The 18,860-nt window shown below is 39.9% G+C and overlaps 1 protein-coding gene across 3 annotated transcripts in view; it reads left to right on the top strand.

Annotated features, from left to right (window-relative positions):
- The window catches only part of EPB41L4B (erythrocyte membrane protein band 4.1 like 4B), a 266,752-nt gene that overhangs the window by 158,571 nt on the left and 89,321 nt on the right, over window positions 1–18,860 (top strand). For 2 of the 3 annotated variants that reach the window (XM_075921605.2, XM_089776480.1), the window contains exon 16: window positions 16,118–16,302. In XM_075921605.2, the coding sequence (XP_075777720.1) occupies window positions 16,118–16,302 (185 nt within the window). Of the gene's footprint in view, window positions 1–82; window positions 2,424–16,117; window positions 16,303–18,860 lie in introns of those variants that run through there. The other variant, XM_075921604.2, reaches the window with a different exon arrangement.

Genomic DNA, 18,860 nt, shown 5'->3' with positions numbered 1-18,860 from the left:
AAACTCATATTAATGTGTATCATTCATAATTGTCACGTTTACTTCTACCTCTCACTAACCAATAACTGTGCAAATGGTACAGGCCACCCTACCATGATGACAGGCCACAGTGGAAACCTACCACAAGTGGAGATGACCGCAATATACAGTATATCCAGGATCAGAACCAGAAGAATGTAGGAGGAATCCAAAGTATGATGTACCAAGATAAACTCATGACAACACTTTGAGAAACTGAGTCATCCTAATTTCACCTCTCATCTTAGATGATCATTACATTCCATAAGCATTGTCTGTCTGTGCATTGTGTTAAAAGTATATGGTGTAAAAAAGAGTGTATCTTATTCTGTAGAACCGTCTTGTTTAGTTAGTGTTCCTAGACAATCTTTTAAAAGAAGTATTTTCAATATTTTTGTAAAAATCTGATAAGTTTCATGAAAACTGGTCAGAGTTCACTGTGGCTCAAATTCTGAAATTTTGTAAGTTGTTAAATTTATCATATTTGTGTGAGAGTCTGAGCATGTTTCTTTAAAATATTACACACCACATCCAATTATTTTCTCAGCTTGTTTCATTTATGAACACAATTTAAAAATGAAGGACCAGAAATTTACTTTCTTAACTAGAAGAACAGGAGATGTGAAATAAATGAAAAACAGAGTCAAAACTCACTTTTGTAATTAAAAATTACTTAAATGGCCAGTGGTAAAGGGATCCTGTTGTCATAATCAAAGGTTGTCTTCACAGAATAAAATTACAAGGGTTTCTATAACTTTAAACACAACTCTAGGGAAAACACTATAATTTTAAACTTAATAGATTTATTGATTAAACCAATGAGAAATTGCATATTATGCCTAATGGCAGTATTTGCTGCTATAAACACAGGAATGTTAAAAAAAATAATGCCTTAATAATGGGTGCTGCTGTCTTTTGTCTGATTTTTTTTTTTACTTAAATTATGACTGTAATCCATAAGGATGCATAAAACTACCACGTGAAAACTTTTCTCCAAGTTTAAGTGGTACCTTGTAATCAATGTAATTCTTGAGGAAAGACTGGATGGGGGTCTGAGTAATTAAAAAGATGTTAGACTTCTGCGAAGTTGGATATACACTTTAGAAAAACAGGCCCTTCCATAGGCATGACTGGTATTTTGATCACTTGCCTATATTTTACTGAGAAAAGTATAGTGCCATCTTTATTTGTATTTTCTTAATTTGGCCTTATAACTGATCTTTTGAAGTTTGCAGAAATAAGTAATATCTTTCCTTTTAAAATATCTTAAACAGTAGTTTTTTTAACTTGATTTTAATAAACATCCGTTTGTAAATAGGGATAAGCCTGCATTTTTTTTCAGAGCGAATTTGATAGTACATAACTTCGTGAAGTATATTTGTTTACAAATGCTATCATTAATATTTGTTTTGATATTTATATGTGCTAAGTACAAATAAACATTCTCAAGCTTCAGGTTTTGTTTTGGATATGTTGTTGTTTATCTGTTTAAAAGATACAAATGCAATTTTTGTGGAAATTGGGGAATGATACGCCACTGCGTTACTTCAGTTTTATGCTTGGGTCACGCTGTTGTTGTGATGGGGTAATATTGGAGCAAGCCAATGTTGAATCACACCACAATTTTCTTTGCAATGCAGTAGAAAATACTTGCAGGCATAGTGCACTGCAATATGAAAGTGCCAATATAATTTGTATAGTCTTCAATTGAGTTTTCATCACTTCATGTTTCTGTTATGGAACTTCATTTGATTTCTATAAATAATACGCAGTGTTGTTTCGGCATGCAGTATTTTTTGTTGTTGTATAGGGAGTGGAAGACATTTACTTTATAGTGAAAGATCTCTCCTTAAAGTGCCACTTTAGCCCTATGTTGAAGATTTAAGTGGTGCAAAGGCCTTGTGATTGATTTCTACATAAGGGTGAATTTTGCCTTTATAATTATTTGTACGTAGCAATTTTCATGCCTTGTGCCAAATAGGTAAGCACTTGCTTATTCTTTTCATTTACAAGCACCTGAGATATTCTTAGCTACTTTTATTTTTATGGCATGCCCACCCCTCAGTACATAGTTGTCCTGAATATCTATAACAGCAGTGAGATTCGGAGGTAAAGAGAGTTGGTATTTTAAGCAGTAAGAGTAAGTTGTTCCCTGCTCCCCTTCGCTCCTACTACAGCTGTTTCCTTTGAAGAATACTTAAAAGGTAAAGTCTGATATTTTGCATTTAATGTTTCTCTCTGGTGGTGCTGCTGACTTAGGCCACTGCAGTGAACTAGGAAGTGACTCTACCTTTTGATCATCTATTTTAATTTAAAGTACACTTCAGGGTTGTTGGTTTTTTTCCCTAAAATTGACACGTTTACTATTTGGAAAGTAAGGTTAGTTAATAAATCAATGATACCAACCTTTGTATGTTAGAAATGCAGCCTATCACTTTAGTTCCTCAGCAAAGAGAAACCTTCCTATCTCAAAGCAAAATTCTTCTGCATATTCTTCTGAAAATGTTTGGCAAGTTTCACTGTTAAAGTTTGACTCCTTTAATTTAAAATTGCTTAATAATAATTTTTAAAAATCTCTGGGTGTTTGGATTTAAGACTGGATCCTATATGCAGGCCACTGTAGGAAACCTCTTTTGATACCACAGCTTTGCATTACATTTCATAAACTATTTTAGATCCATTATTTATTGTAGTTAGTGGACAGAACAAGCATTTGAACTGTGCAGAACTCTTCTTCGGTTCTTATCACTTGGACATGAGAGACAATATATTTCATTGGACCAACTTGGATCTGAAAAAGAGCTCTGTGAAGCTTGAAAGCTTGTAACTTCCCACAACAGAAATTGGTTCAATAAAATACAATATTTCACCTACCTTGTCTCTGTCATAGCCTAGACCAGCATGACTCCAACAACATTTCTATTTCTTATGGAATCAGGAGAGGAGATGTCTTCAAAAGAAATATTTTTAATTAAACTTTTTAAAATTAGGGTGCAGAACATTTTCAGCAATTAGACATATTGTACAATGGGCATCCAGGAAAATTGCTTTGTTAGCATTTAGCAGATGGTAGCATGTGTTCATTTAGAACAACTGGAACACTATCAAAAGTATATAGGACAATTGTTTTATTTTACTATTTAGAACACACAACTGAGAACTAATTTCAATAAACATCATGTGGCATTCTCATGGGAAATCCTGGCAGGAAACCTATACAACATGGCATGAGAAAACATATTACCTCACCTATCTTGTCTCTTTTAAGAATCAGAAATTGCATGATCACAAATGGTGACCAAACTATGTCTTTGCTACAAATTAGAGATGCTATTTGATGAACTGATATCACACCAGGAACTACAAATTGCATTTGGTTTGTATCCTAGTATATGGTGCGGAGTTTCTCAGATGTACTGTAGCACCACTTAATAGATCCAAGAGGAAGTGGTGGGGCTAAGGTGTCTAATCCATTTTTTTTAACTCCTACCATCCTCCAACTCCCCGAGTACTGAGGGATATCAGGCCAATTCAGTCCCAGCACAATTCAGTGCAACCTATTTTGTAATGTGGCAATTACTGGATAGCAAAACATCGGAGTACCAGTTTCCCTCCAGCTTTAATATTCCCCTTCCACCTGGGACTCCAGGAGGCATTGCAATACCAGGTCTGTGACTTCCCAGGTTTATGGCCCCATTGCAGCATCAGAGGATTGAGCTGGCCCAGAGACTGGGAGCTATAGAAACATGTTCTACTATTGGGGAAGGCATCCCTTTTGAATTAATCCTTCATTACATGGGATCATCTCATCTGACAGGTAAGTTGTTACATGTCTTTTGTCTTTCAGATCCGAAACCAATGCACCAGAACTGCTCTCTTCCAGCCTGTAGTAAAAGTAGTATAAGAGATTGCAAATAATTTGATAAATTTAGTTACTGCTAGTGCCAAAGAGTAAGCTGACTAAAACAGGATAAACAAAGAAGCTGATCTGACTTGTTTTTCAATATACGGACTCCAAGGTGGGGTAGAAAAACACAGTTGGGGGTGTGGGAGAGATTCCCTGCAAAGGGGAGAGGCAGGCTGACTTACCTCTGCACTGCTTTTTGGTTTTGTATTGGTTTAAAATAAAACAATTTTCCAGAAGTTTCATGTCCATGATCCAGTAAGAAGCCAGGTCAGTTTGCCTACCCCTGGAATCACCTGGCTTGAATGAGGACCACTGCAGCATAAGCGCACTATGGGCCTAATTCTCAGATCATGTGTGAAGACGATGACCGATGGGCATTGGATCAGGCTCCAAGAACAGTGTGAAGTCTGTTTTTGTTTTGCTTTATAAAATGGGGACCTGAGAAAGCGATATTTATGGATTACTGCCATTGCTGCAGCACCACTAGTGCTGATTGTGAGGAAACCAAGACAATGCGAGCAGAAACAAAATTGCTCACTTTATTTTTACATATCTGTATGGATTCTTCAAAGGCCAAGGCATGCTGAGATATTTGCTTCTGCCATAAAACCCCGCAAAAAAAACAAACAAAAAGCCCCCCTCCCTTTAGAAGGTTAATCTGAGCTAGCTTTGCTGGGTAGAGGTAGGGACTTGCCTGTGTATTCACTGCACTTGTTCCGCAGTGTGAGGATGAAAGCTTGGGATTGCTGGATCTCAGCAGTTTGTTGTGTACATCACACGTTTACATCAGATTTATTTCTGTTCTAGGAATGAAGTGGCAGTACTTGAAAAATACAATTCCGTTTTTATTATTTGTGCTTATTACGGTGGTCCCTAGGGGGCAGCCAAACAAAGGGGAACCCCATTGTGCCACTGTACAAACATAATCCCTGTCCCTTTGGTGACAAAGAGTTTACAGTCTAAATAGAGAAAGACAAAGACAGTGTCAGGGAAAGGGACAGAACTGCTATACCTCTCCATCCGTTTATACCAGTGTTTCTCAATCTTTTTTTAAATAAAGTACCCCTTTTTCAAAAAAAACCTTAAGTATCCCCCTTAAAAAAGTACCCCCAGTACCTACAGTTTTCAGGCACACAATTTTTTTCGATCATTGCAACACATTTGTTTAAACAACTTAATTGTAGCCGGGTGGGCAATGAAACGTTTGTGTGTAAAAAGTACAAAAATAATAAGCTGTAAAACTTAAAACAAAGATTCAGTTTTCTCCAGATTTCAGTTGTGTTGACATACCCCCCAGACTTCTCTCGAGTACCCCAAGGGTATTCATACCACTGGTTGAGAAACACTGCTATACAGAACATTAAAAAAAAAAACAAGAAAAACCACGAGTGGCCCTGTAGCACCTTAGAGTCTAATAAAAAATACAGATGGTATCATGAGTTTTTGTGGGCACAACCCACTTCTTCAGATGACAGATGAATGGAGCAAGAGGCACAGAGGAACAAATTGCTGGCATTGCCCCTCTGCCATGTATATTGGTCAAACTGGAAGGTCTCTACGACGAATGATTTATGGACCCAAATCAGATATTCAAAGCGGTAACTCACAGAAACCTGAGGGGGAACATTTTAACTTGCCAGGGCACTCATTAATGGATTTAAAAGTGTCCATGCTCTTGCAAAATAATTTCAGGAACCAACTAGAGAGAGAAATTGCAGAACTGGCCTTCATATGACACATTTACCCAAAGATTGAACAAAGACATTTCCTGGCTGGGCCGTTATATTCAACACCCAAATGACATCAAAAGCTAAGTATTGGACACTTACAGGTCCCTCTATTAGCCTCATTTAGCACAGACACTTTGACAAGTTTTTTTCTACTCCCCTTCCTCTTTCTGCTTTATATTTGTCCCTCTGTGACTCTTGCTCCATTCATCTGTTATCTGAAGAAGTGGGTTGTGCCCATGAAAGATCAACACTGGTCAAGAAGCACTGGTTTATACTGTTGCATTCCCATCCCTAGAGATACCTTGAAAAGCAGTTACTTTATGTGAGAGACCACAACCACAAGGAGCCTGATTTTCAAAACAACTCAGAAGCCAGCAGCACCCATGGGTCTGTTGAGTGCCATGGTACTTTAAAAAGTGGTGGGCATTGTGAGCTTCCATATTGAGTGTTTCTCAAAGATTGCCATATCCTAAATGTTAAGGTTGGACCCGCCCTCCAAAATAACCTAACCTGGGTTCTAAGAGTAAAGTTGGGTTCCTTCCTTTACATGGCTCATCCCCGGTAATACAGATTCTGCAGGCCAAATTATGTGTCAGTTACTGGGGCACTCCAGTTTTAAAAGTCTGATCCTTGATAGTTCTTTCAAATAGGGATGTGTGCGGGTAAACAACTATCCATGCAACCAGTAAGTGGATGCTTATCTGTTAACAGCTTCTGTTACACTGAGTGACACCTCCTCCCCAGGAGCTGGGCTGGCAGCCCTGCTTCCAGGAATGCTTCGCTACCACCTCTGCAGTATAAAGCTAAGATAAGTACTGCAGAGCCTGCAGCACGGGTAACTGTGTAACCACTGAGACTTTCAGGGTAGATCTAGACTACAGGCTTTTGTCGACAGAAGTTTTGTCGACAGATACTGTCAACAAAGCTTCTGTCGACAAAGAGCATCTAGACTACATCCAGTGGTGTAGATGCAATAACGCCTTCTGTCGACAGAACTCTGTCGACAAAAGGCATTATTCCTCATAGAATGAGGTTTATAGCCATCGACAAAACTGCTGAGTTCTGTTGACGTTATGTCGACAGAACTCAGCGGCAGTGTAGACGCAGGTATAGTTTTGTTGACAAAAGTCCGCTTTTGTTGACAAAACCCTGTAGTCTAGACACACCCTCAGTGGTTACATAGTTATCCTATTACACGATTTTTAACATCCCTACTTTCAAATCCAGCAAATTGTTCCTTACCAGCTAGCCCTGTGATATTTCCAAGTGTGGGTATTAAGTACTTCAAGGCAAGGATCTCCTCAGAAAGGCCCCTTGCATACTTATACAATAATTACTAATACAGGAAGTCCCCAACTTGCAAACAGATTGTGTTCCAAAAGTTTGTAAGTTGGTTGATTGGCACTTGGAATGCATTTTCCCATAGAAACTCTGTTATAAATGGTAGATAGTTCCTAGGTTCACCCACAAAAGCCTATTTAACCCATAATGTAGCTGAAATACTGCATATTTGCAATGAAAAGTAGTAGAAATAGTTTTTTATTTAACCTTGAACGTGGGTGCTTGAGGAAGAGCAAGTTTAATAAAAGAAGGATGAGGAGGTAGGTGGAGATTCTGAAAGTGACTTCCGGGCATCCCCCTGGCTACCAAATTCCCTCTTTCCATGGGCTCTGTGCCAGCTCCTGCAGCCAGCCCCATTCTCTGCCTGTCCTCTCACACATGGGCTTCACCCAATCCCCTCCCCCCCACCAGGAGCTAGCCCCGGTTCACCGGGAGGTGCGGGGGCTGGAGAACTCCAGAGGATGAGGGGGTGGCTGTGCAGCCGGTAGCTGGAAAGAAGTGGCAGTTTCCCCTTCAAAGTGCCGCTTCTCTCCAACCCCTGGCTGTGTCCCCGCCCCCTGATCCTCCAGAGTCCTCCAGCCAGCACTTGCGTTGCTCAACACCATCCGTGCCTTCTGCCTGCACCCAGAGGCTGCAGGAGAGCTGTTGTTTGTATGTGCAAATGTTCATGATTTGGATATTTGTAACTCAGGGAGTGCCTGTGGATAGAAAATGTAAATAGAGCATCATTAAAAACTATCAGGTTGGTTTACAGTATGTAATCCTCTTTAGTTTTTTTTTCTTCCATCCCACTTCAGAGATCTGGTCAATTCTTTATAATTCAAAAGATAGTATTTGTTCAACCCTTTGGCATTAATGGGATTTGAAGATACTCAGCGCCTTGTAGAGTTTCAGCATTTCATTGGGGGGGGAACGTATTTTCTGCATTTTCATATGTTCACACCCATCAAAATCAACTTGACTATGTAAGTTCTAAAGAATTTCAAAAGATCATGGCTCTTGGAGAGAAGACACAGAGAATATTTGTACGCTACTAGCTTTCTGACCAACTCTTCATCTTTCCCTTTGGGTTGTAGTTGAAGTAAATCAATTGTCTCAATACCGAGCAGCCTGTTGCTCCCTTCAGCAGCATACTTTGTGGTGACAGCTCATCTGCCTTTAGGGATTTGCTGTTTGGGTCTTCCCAGTAGACTCAAAGCGCTTCCTCTCATAGGCTATGTCTACACTGCAGACTTTTTGCGCAAAAACTTCTGGAGTGTCCACACTACAAGCGCATTTTTGCACAAGAAAAAGTACAGTAGATCATCAGAAGATAGGGCTTTTTGCACAAGAGTTATTCCTCTTTCTATGAGGAATAAGCCTTTTTGTGCAAGAGCTCTTGCACAAAAAGGCGTGTGTGGACGGACACCAGGGGTTTCTTGCACAAGAAAAGCACAGGTGCTCTAATGGTCATTCTGTGAATGACAATCAGAGCTTTCTTGCGCAAGACCGTCCTTGGCAGTATGGATGCGCTCTTGTGCAATAACTTTTTGTGGAAGTTCTCTTCCGCAAAAAATTATTGTGCGAGAAGCCTGCAGTGTAGATGCAGCCCCCAGCAGAAGAATTTCATTGACAATAGTTCTCCCAAGCAACTTGTGTCCTGCCAGCACTTTGCACATCACCAAAGATTGCTCCCAACCACATCTGAAGAATCACTTCACTGAATGATTTATTCACCAAGAATAAATTAGAAGGACCCCTTTACATTTTAAAGAAAAGACGGTTGAGGTGACAATCCTACCAAGAGATCATTCAGAAGCAGTCTTACTATTACATTGGCATTATCAACAACCATATTTTGTTTCCAACTTTGTCAGGCTCTTTTGAATTTGCCATACTTTGTACATTCTGTATTTTTGGCATTTTTTCCAGTGTGATGCCTTGAGCTACTCTTCTTTAAAAAACCTCCTCATTTTTATTTTAATTATAAAGATCATTTTGAATTGCTAGAAGAAAAATCCAGAAGAGGAGCACGTTTTAAAAATTGCAGTCACTTGCTTAAAAAAAAACCCAGTTGTAAGTAATTTGAAGACTAGTTTAAAAAAAATTATTAAAAGCCACATTTTTATCCACAAAATGTTTTATTGCTGTTACATCCACGCGAAGAACAGAAAGGAGCAGCCATTGAACTCACTTGGCAGTAGGAAATGCTGGTTTAACACAATTTAAACTTGGACATCAAGCTATTTAAATATTTCACATACTTTTTTCTACAGTAAATCATATTATAACAGTCCCAAAACAACATGCTACTTACCCCCACAGCATTTAGCTATTGCATTTTCTGAACATCATGAGGAAATGTTAAACCATTTGTGCAGCCACATATAGAGAATATTGGCCAACTGGGCAGCAATCCAATGAATATCTTAAATTCCCAGGTTAGGAATAGGAGAACCATATCTACATCCTGGATGTACCATCTTTTATATCCTGGTGCAAAATCCTAAATATTTGAGGCCACTCTGCCTGGCAACTTTGTCAGTCAGGAGTGGCATATTGTCCGCATTCAGAAGAGAATGCTTTTCTTCCACTGGGGGCGAAGGGAGAGAATGAAGGGAGGAGGAGGACTGGGGCCTTTTCTCTTTCTTTAACAGGCGAAGAAATGGCCACCATACCCAAGAGGAGACCCTGGAGAGACAAGGAAGAAGAGAGCCCAATGTTGTGACACAGTGGGACAGAGGAGCAAGCAGAGAGACCCAACAGAAAGGGGCATCTAGAGAAAGAGGAAACGTTAAATGGAAAGGAAGCTTTTAGAGTCTGGGGTAGAGTGGAAGGAAATGGAAAATAAAAGTTAACTGGAAGGAAACAACTATAAGGATGGAGGAAATAACACAAGGAAAGTAGAAAGGAAAAGAGAATGGAAAAGCAAAGGAAACCTCTGGTCTATGGAGCTTTAAGAACAATAGTGTCTGTGTGTGGTTGCTACATATTTAAGGTCTGGGGCACACAGGGTTCCTGGCTCCAAAGAGGTGTGTGAATTGGACATGAAACCATGATCCCATTTTTTTTTCAAAATTTTGACCAAAAGGGGGGAACATTTAAAATGCTTGATTTGGAATGTTCTTGTTGTTTTGGGGGTAGGGGGGTTGATGACAATATTTGCTGCTGATCAACCAGCTTTTCTTACAGCTGGTTCAAATTTTCAGAAAAAACATATAGTTTGAAAAATACAAAATGGCTGATATTTTATCACTAGTCAGAATCAGTTGGTGTTAGCTGCAGACTGAGCCTAAGAAGGACCGTCTTACTGCACTGAGTTGATTCCTTTGTGCGTCACTTAATTTTCTTGTTGCTGATATTTTTCCTTGTGTAAACAAGTGAAATTCCCTTGCTTTGAACAGTGTTCATTTACTATACGTAGTTCTGGTTTCAGCTTGAATGGTAACGTAAATAGCATTAATGGAATGTAAACTTCATCCTTAGCTTGGCTGTGTCTAGGATTTCCTTGTAGGGCCTTTAGGTTTTTGGCCCTTATTCATTTTAGCTCTGAAAGAAGTTCCCTACCCTTTTTATGATATTGGGTTTAGAAACATCAAATCTAACCTTACAGTGACTCAGCAATAATTGCAGTGCATCTTCATTCTGGTTTTTAAACTTGCGAGTTTAAGATAGCTCATCAGAAAGGTTGATGAAGAGTCCTAGAAATTTCTTTCTGGTTAAAGTCCACTTAGTCATACAGCTTCTAGAGCTGTCTTTATGTATGAAAAGGGTTCCTCTGGACTATCTTCAGTTGCTTCACACCTGCAGTAGGATTTCTTTATAGTTCTAGTATGGATCCATATGGAGTCTACACCACACTGCAGAACACATGGCCTTGTGATGCACTTTCTCCTTGGAGTATGCTCTTTATTTCCATACTAGGTGCAGGATTCCAGAGCTTTTAATCCCCTATCTGCTCCGTGACCATCTTTTTCTTGTATTACTGCAGTAAAGCACTTTCCAGATTATCTGCTCCAGCCCATGTACCAGATGTGATACTTAGCCAGTGTTTGCACCAACCAGGTTCACTCTGTCCTACCTCATTTATTCCTCATCCCTATCCGCACAAAAAAACATAAATGCTTGTTGCCATATTCCTGTGCACACTCAGGCCTTGTCTACACTAGGAAACTATTTCTAAATTAGTAAAATCAATTTAATAATTCCTGATTTAACAAAATCAAACTAGCGTGTCCAGACTACATGGAAGCCTCAAAATTAGTCTGAGGCAGGCTCCCTTATTGTGGACTACCTCGGATTTAGAGCCCCAGGAAGCACTGAGGAGTAATTAGTTCAAATTAATCTGGGGAGTAGTTATTTCGAAATAGTGGCACCACTGTCTCTACATTAGCACTATTTTGAAATAACTATTTCGAAATTAGCATTACTCCTGATAAAAAAGCAGGCGTACAAATTTTGAATCCCGTGGACCATTATTTCGAAATAACGGGCATGGTTGTGTGGACGCTCCGCTTATAAATTCATCTTGTGGGGGTTATTTTGAAATAAAGTCTTAGTGTGGACCAGGGCTTAGTATCACGTTCTGAACTTTACAGCCAAGAATAATATTTTGCATGTGTCAGGCGCTTTACAGGGATAAAGCAAGTTAAAACCCCTTCACTAAAATTAAGATTTTTTTATTTTTTCATGAAATTGGAGGAGAAAATGAGAATATTGAAAGCATCAACATTTTTAAAATGTTAGTGCTAATGACGAAAATGGATCAAAAGGGATTTACTGTGTGTTTTAGGTTTGCTCCTAACCAAATACAGTACAGAAAATTAAAATTGTAGCAGCATCTGCTACATTGTAGCATTGTAGCTGCAATTCATCAAATAAAGATGTATTAAAAGAGGTCTCTGTTTCATAATGCAGTGGTATGTTCCATTATATTACGACACAATTTGATGGCCACCGTAACCAGATATATCACATGAGACTCTATAGGGCCACACAGCAAATACCTTTGCTTGCACCAATCTTGTGTGAAATGGCCTGTTAGGGAGAACCATGTGGCAACCTTGGACGTTAAGAAGAAAATGTAAGGCACAAGTGACAAGCCCCCAAGATCCACTGAACGTCAATGGCAGATTGGCTCCCGTTTGTGCTTTTGAAACCCTCCCACTCAAACAATCCAAGAGGCAGGCTTATAACAGCACTGACTCCCCTCAGGGAGCATAGTTAAAACTTCTAGAGTTTTGAGAAGGTATTATTGTGACAAAAGTGATCAGTGAGATACATTCTATTAGAGCTAGGTGGGAGGCAGGAGACTCCCAGCGCATTCAGTTCAAAGAATACCTATGTAGACCTGATGCTATAGAAAGACATCAGCAAGCTGCAATTCACCAAATAAGGCATTCTGCAGGCTGTGGATGGGAGAATGGAGGGGGCTGTGAAGATGTGCATTTGAAATGCTGAGCCTTTTTACATCTGAAGAGATTACAGTGCTTAGCTCAGAGTGAACACTCTTACACGAAACGGATGTGTGTGTGACATTTGTTGCAAACCAAAATATCGCTCCCCAAACTGGAATCACCATCTAGATCACCAACTAAATCAAACTTCTAGATCACCATCTACCTGTTGGGGCAGGGGAGTGTTGAAGGAACCTTAATCCACGGTACATACTAGCATTCCCGTGGCCAGAGTAGTCCATGCATGCCTTCCCAAACTCACCTCTAGAGCATGACCATGTGGAAGTAGAAGCCCACCAATCACCTCCCAATTACAGTTGGAGCACCTGGGTTGGGAGAATTTCCCAGTGGAATGGGGATGATTGCTGGGAGGCTGGGATGGAAAACCAGCAGGTCAAAAGCTAAGGGTCGCTCTGTGTGGGGAATGGAGGCAGTAATGTGGTGATAAGACAGTGGAGGGGAGGGCTGGATGGTAGGAAAATGTAGAAGTTTTAACTGAATAAGCGACATGTTAAGGATTGTTTGATACAGAGCTAGGCTACAGAAGTCAGCAATAGACTGGGTGAAAGCAAGGAGGGAAAGAAGTGGGAAAATGTGTATTGCATCATCTGTCCTACTGCTTTGTTTTTATGCTGCATTTTTTATTAGATTAAAATAGTTTATTATCAAGGACTACATGCACAGTTCTCTATAAGCTGAGCACTTGGGCAGAACATTGCCTACATATTTGAATTGTGGGCTTCTATCAGCTTTATGGGATATGCAGCTATTAGAATAATGAGGATCAGCTGGTGTCCCAGGACTTGACAATGGACTGATTTAGAATGAAGTTCTAGCCTTCTTTAGAGTTTGGGCAGTATTGCACCAATTCTTTCCCCTTTGATGTTCAACTGATCTATTATGTAGTAAGCTAGAAAGGCTTTTCAGGCAAACACTACAGTGGGAGAAAAGATGGAGTGGTAAAGCAAAGGGGAAAGTTACAGGAAGGTAAACAGGTAGAACATCAAAGAAAGATGCAATAAGAGGAAAGGATGTAGGCCAGTAAAATGATCTTTAATTAAAATCAAGGTGGAATATTGCCATACCAGGAAGGCTAAAGGAGAAATGCAAGAGGAGAAAGTATGGATATTTAATCATAAGCATTTATAACAATGAAAATGTGTGGGGAATAAGTGGGAAAACTAGAGGTCTTACAATCAAAACTTTGTGTGTGGGGGGGAGGGAGGGTTAGGGTTGGCATTACATTGGTGGGGAAAGAAATAACTGCAGTGTCAGCTCAAATTAGCAAGATATATCCAGGAGAGAGAGGGACTAGTATGAGAAGTTGTTGAGCAGTAGAGTAGAGAAAGATAATACTCCAACCCATTAAGTTCTTAAGATCAGAACAGAAGGTCCATTGAGGTATGTATGTATGTATGTGGGAGCACACCAAATCACAGAGAGGTAGAGTTCAAGGTCTATACTGGAAGTTTTGCCTTGATGCATGTGGGAAATATAATATTAAGGCGGCCACATGTTTTTTAATTACATAGTGTAGATTACATGAAATGGCTAATTTAGATTCCTCAAATTTGAGATTTTGGATTGGGTAATTCCAAGTCTGTCACATGTAAGGCCAGTACATTAGATCAGAAACTGAAGGCACAGTTGTTCTCTGGCTCACCAGCCTCATGCAGAACTCCCATAGAACCTCATAGGCGGTTCTGTGATTATTGTCCCATCCTGCAAATGTACACAGGGTAACCAGACATGAAGGTTAGTATCTGTAAGTCACTTCTGACCCTGAAGAAGGAGAGGAGTTTATGGTTCTTTGGGTAGAGTAGGTCACCATGTAAAATTGGATTTCACATCTCAAGTTGCTGAGCTGGTGTTTGCTCTACTGTTGCTTTCCTTATAGTTTATTGACTACAGGGTCGTCAACATGCTTGCGAGCATGCTTGTGAACTCAGCTTTGCTGAGCTAATTCCAATCTGATTGCAAAGCTGATTTAGATAGTTCAGATAATCAAGTCCTCTATTTGAACATGGCACCTATTTTACATCCACATCAACTACTGAGACTTGACTTAGGAAGTTTTATGGTCTCATTGATATTGGTGCACAACTGATCTCCTGTCCCGACCTGTGAGTCTGTCAGCTCACCAGCACCTTTTGCCATTTTAAGGGCGACCCTCAACTCTGTAACCCTTTGCCATACTCTGGTTTAATGGTGATCTCTACCTTGAAACAGCTGAATTATGCATAGGTTGGCAGAGAAATCACCTGGAACCTGATCTTTTCTAGGGGACATTCATTTGTGTGTACAAAAGAGCACTCACAACCAAAAAAAGTTACTTGTCCTCACACATAGACACCTCAAAAAGATTATCTAGGTAGACTTTTTCATTAGTGCGCAGTCTTGTTAACTGGACTTATTTGTCCCATAAGTACTTCCTTCAGAAGACAGCTCTATTGACAGCGTGATGGTCTTGTTACATGAGAGACTACTTTCAGATTACTTTTTCCAAGCCTTTGGAATTTGAGAACTTCAGGCTCCTCAGGGCTTCTCGTCCATTAGTTGCATTTGGTTTTGTTTCTAATGGGGAAGTCTTTCATCTTCTGGGCTCCCCAACACTCACCACATGTAGATCTGAGCCATGTTTCTCTTGGTCACTCAAAACAAGTGGTGTAGCTATGATGCTGTTACTGGAAGTCCATAGCAATGTCTTGTTTTGTGAGAAGTGGCTGCCAATTGTCCTTAAATATGAAGAAGTTCACCTCCTCTCCAGTTAACCAACTCTTAACATTGAAGTTCTAATTACTACCAGTCAGAAACCTCCCATTTATAGAAAAGGTTATTGAGAAGGTTATGGCTATTGAAGAGATACAAAGTTATATACTTGAACATGTCTTCTGAACTATTACAACAAAGCTCTTTTTTTTTTTTGCAACTGACTAGTTAATTTTGCTTTCAGAGTGTGAACAATTTGCAATAAACAATTTGTAGTCTAGTTGAAAATAATCTACTTATTTTCCCTCTAATTCTTCAGTTTGTCTTTATTGCATGTTTTCAGGTTTTTCTCTTTTTAGTTGTCAGCTTCAAACAGGACCACAGATCACTTAAATTTGAAACATTAGGGTGGTTTTATTTTTTTTGGGGGGGGGGGACTTTTACCACTTAAAGGAGAAAATAATTCACTAGCAAAAATCTTATCACCTTCCTTTGCATGCAGGACTTCCTTTGGTACAAAGTGTTAGGCTTTGTCCACACTACACAGCTTTTAGCAACAGCGCTGTGTTGACACAATGATGTTGCTAAAAGGCAGGCAGTGAAAACCACTGTCTGCACTTTTGCTAACAAAAAAATCCACCCCACTAGAGAGCACTCCTGCCAACAAAGCGCTGTTTACCCCAGTACTTTCCACTACACAGCTTTTGTTGTGTGAAGGGAGGGCCTTAAGAACATATGAATGACATAAGCTTTGTTGCTCAGTTGCTAGTGTAGACAAAGCCATAAGGCAGAATATGTGCCAGTTTTCCAGTTAAAGTGAAATCAATTAATCTTAAATGGATGGCATACTTAGGCTTACAAACAAAGAACCTTCTTGAAAATGCAGTATTGTCCAAGAAAAAGTTTAAATTTCCCCAAAAGATGCGATTGCTTTGTCACTTTAAAAGATTCTAATTTGACCTGAATTTGTTTCACAGCTACCCCTTGAATAACACTGACCTTCATCAGTTCAACATTGAAGAAAACGGTGGAACACCATTTACCACAAAAATGTGTGCAAGGTATCAACACCACCACCACCGGCATCACCATCACCACCCTAATTATGGGGTAATTGTTCCCGACAGCAAAGAGATTGTTTCTGGAGTTCCAAACCCAAATAGTAAGTCTCTGAAATGTAACAGAATTTCAGTTATTACTGTTGCATGAGTCCTGTCACAGGCACAGAAATGGAGCATCAAAGACGAGGAGCTATTGCATTTCAGGTTTTCTCAATGAAGAACAAACTTTGTAGTGTATTCAAATTTCACGGTTGATGCAAATTAGTCAAGATTCACAGTTTTCTGGCTCTGCTGTTGAATACATGGTATGGGGATCTGGCAATTAATTTGAATTCCAAAAGTGAACAAGTGCTGGGTTAGTCATAGACGCTTGGCACAGAATGATTTATTTCATTATTTTTATTTATATAGTGTCACGAGCATATCCCTTTTTCTTCCTTCGCTGTACTCCCAGCCTGCCAATATGCTGCTGACCTGGTTCCTGCTTTTCTCCTGGGACATCTGGCATTGGCCACTGTCAGCAGACAGAATACTGGGCTAGATGGACCTTTGGGCTGACCCAGTGTGGCTTTTCTTATGTTCTCAGTTTCTCCTCACCACCCTTTTAATTTGAATCAAGCAGCTTTCTTCTTAGTGGTGTTTGAGGACCAGCAGGAGGAGCATGGAAAGCACAGGACAGTCAGTCTCCGTGCCAAAGGCTCCAGTGCTAAACTCTACACTGCCTCTCCCCAGGTGGCAAGGAAAAGCAATTGCAGGAAATTAGAAGAGGCTGGAATGTGATCAGTGTAGGCAGAATCTTCAAGTATGTAGCTTCCAGACTCTCACACCTCTACTGAATGGGTGAAAATGGCAATTTTCAGAGGCTTATAGCACAGACACATTCTTGAGTGGATTTTCTCAGAGAAAATACCTCTCGACTTCAGGGAGACATCACCGCCCAAAGCATGGAGGCACTGGAGCTTCTCAACAAAACACTTGTAAGAATGTTTTTAACACTGGCAAAATGCTGTATAAAAAACCTTGTTGGCCGAAGCGTCTTTGTTCTTATCCTCAGCCATCACCCCCAGGGGTCTTATTTCCTTCTGGATTGTAGCTAAGCAGATCCTTCTCCATGCTACTGGGGAGCCAGCAGAAGGGGCTGAGGAGTGGATAAGGAAGGAGAGCACAGAAGAGGTGGTTTCCCTGTTCTCACTTCTGGTATATGACAATACACAACCCAGAGGAGCAGTGGCAGAGAATGTCTGCCCCTGCCATTCTGGGCTGGAGCATGCACTGGGGGATGGTAAAATACTCAGTCCAGATGACATGCAAAAATTCTGACAGAGCAGGCTTAGTACTAATGGAATATTGGAGGCTAGAGCTGCCAGACTCTGAGCATGTGTAAACAGTGATTTTTGGCAGGCTTATAACTTGGCCAAATTTAGGCAGGCTTTCATAGGACTAGCAAAAGGCACATTCCTGATAAGAGGATTTGACTCACTGGCCAAATTTCAAGTCCCGGCTCCAAAATTGTAGAGATTCTCAATGAAACTTAGTTCAGGCATTTTTAAAAGGGAGGAAACAATGATTTTCTCCCCTAATCTCATATTCTGAACTGTCTGTTCCCCGCTCCTCCCCCACCCCCCCTTTTTTTTTTTTGCTTTGTTGACACTTACTAAATTTCAATCTGAAATGGCACCTGGTTAAAAAAAATCAGGTTAGAAGCAAGTGAAAATAAGATTTTATAGTGGTAAGTTTGGGCAAACAATAATAGACTGTGCTTCCAACTCTGTCTCTATTAATACACATATGAATTTCCATGTACATACAGCTACCTTATGAGCAGATCAATTATGGATCTTTTTAAACAACTTTATTTTAAACTACATTTCTGGGGAAAAGAAGAAGAAAACTTGAAGGCTGAAACTCAAGAAGCAAATCTTGAGGTTTGCTTTTTCAATATGGATCCTCCAATCATCTGCAAACCTTTTACTGAGACTCTAAATGTGGTTAGGTTATTAGTTTACAGGGAAATGTCCCTTAGGGCTACTGTGTTCTAGTGTTTAATCCCTTACATGCTGTACTTCCTCTTATCCATTTGTTACAGCATTACAATGCCATGTCAGTGAGGGGATTTACATGATGAGTGTCAAGATTACTGACTATATCAGAGCAGAATGTTGACAGGAGACTCCTGTAAGAGGTCACTGAGTATTTGATCAATGACATAAGACTGATGTCTTATCCTTGTCTTTCAGTATCATAGTGGATTATTTTTCCCATCAAGAATGTAATACAGATGGTCCCATTATGTAGAATGTAAAACAAAAAATAGAATTGGGTAAATATTTAGAAAGTAAATCCAGCCTGTTTTGGCTCACCTCTTTATCTTAAGCGACGAGGAGTCCTGTGGCACCTTATAGACTAACTGAAGTCTATAAGGTGCCACAGGACTCCTCGTCGCTTTTGCAGATTCAGACTAACACGGCTACCCCTCTGATATCTTTATCTTAAAATATATATATAAATATATATATATAGAGAGAGAGAAAGAGTGAGAGAGAGAGAGAGAGAGAGAGAGAGAGAGAATGAATATGAGAATCATGAGCTTTCGTGGGTAAAACCCACTTCCTCAGTGACACAAAGATGGACATATCTGTAGAATCAGGTTGCTGTTTGT

This window comes from Pelodiscus sinensis, chromosome 2 (assembly GCF_052426305.1).
Source record: "Pelodiscus sinensis isolate ZL-2025 chromosome 2, ASM5242630v1, whole genome shotgun sequence".
NCBI lineage: Eukaryota > Metazoa > Chordata > Testudines > Trionychidae > Pelodiscus > Pelodiscus sinensis.
Note: the sequence above shows the minus strand (reverse complement) of the source record. Positions and strands in the feature narration are given on the sequence as shown.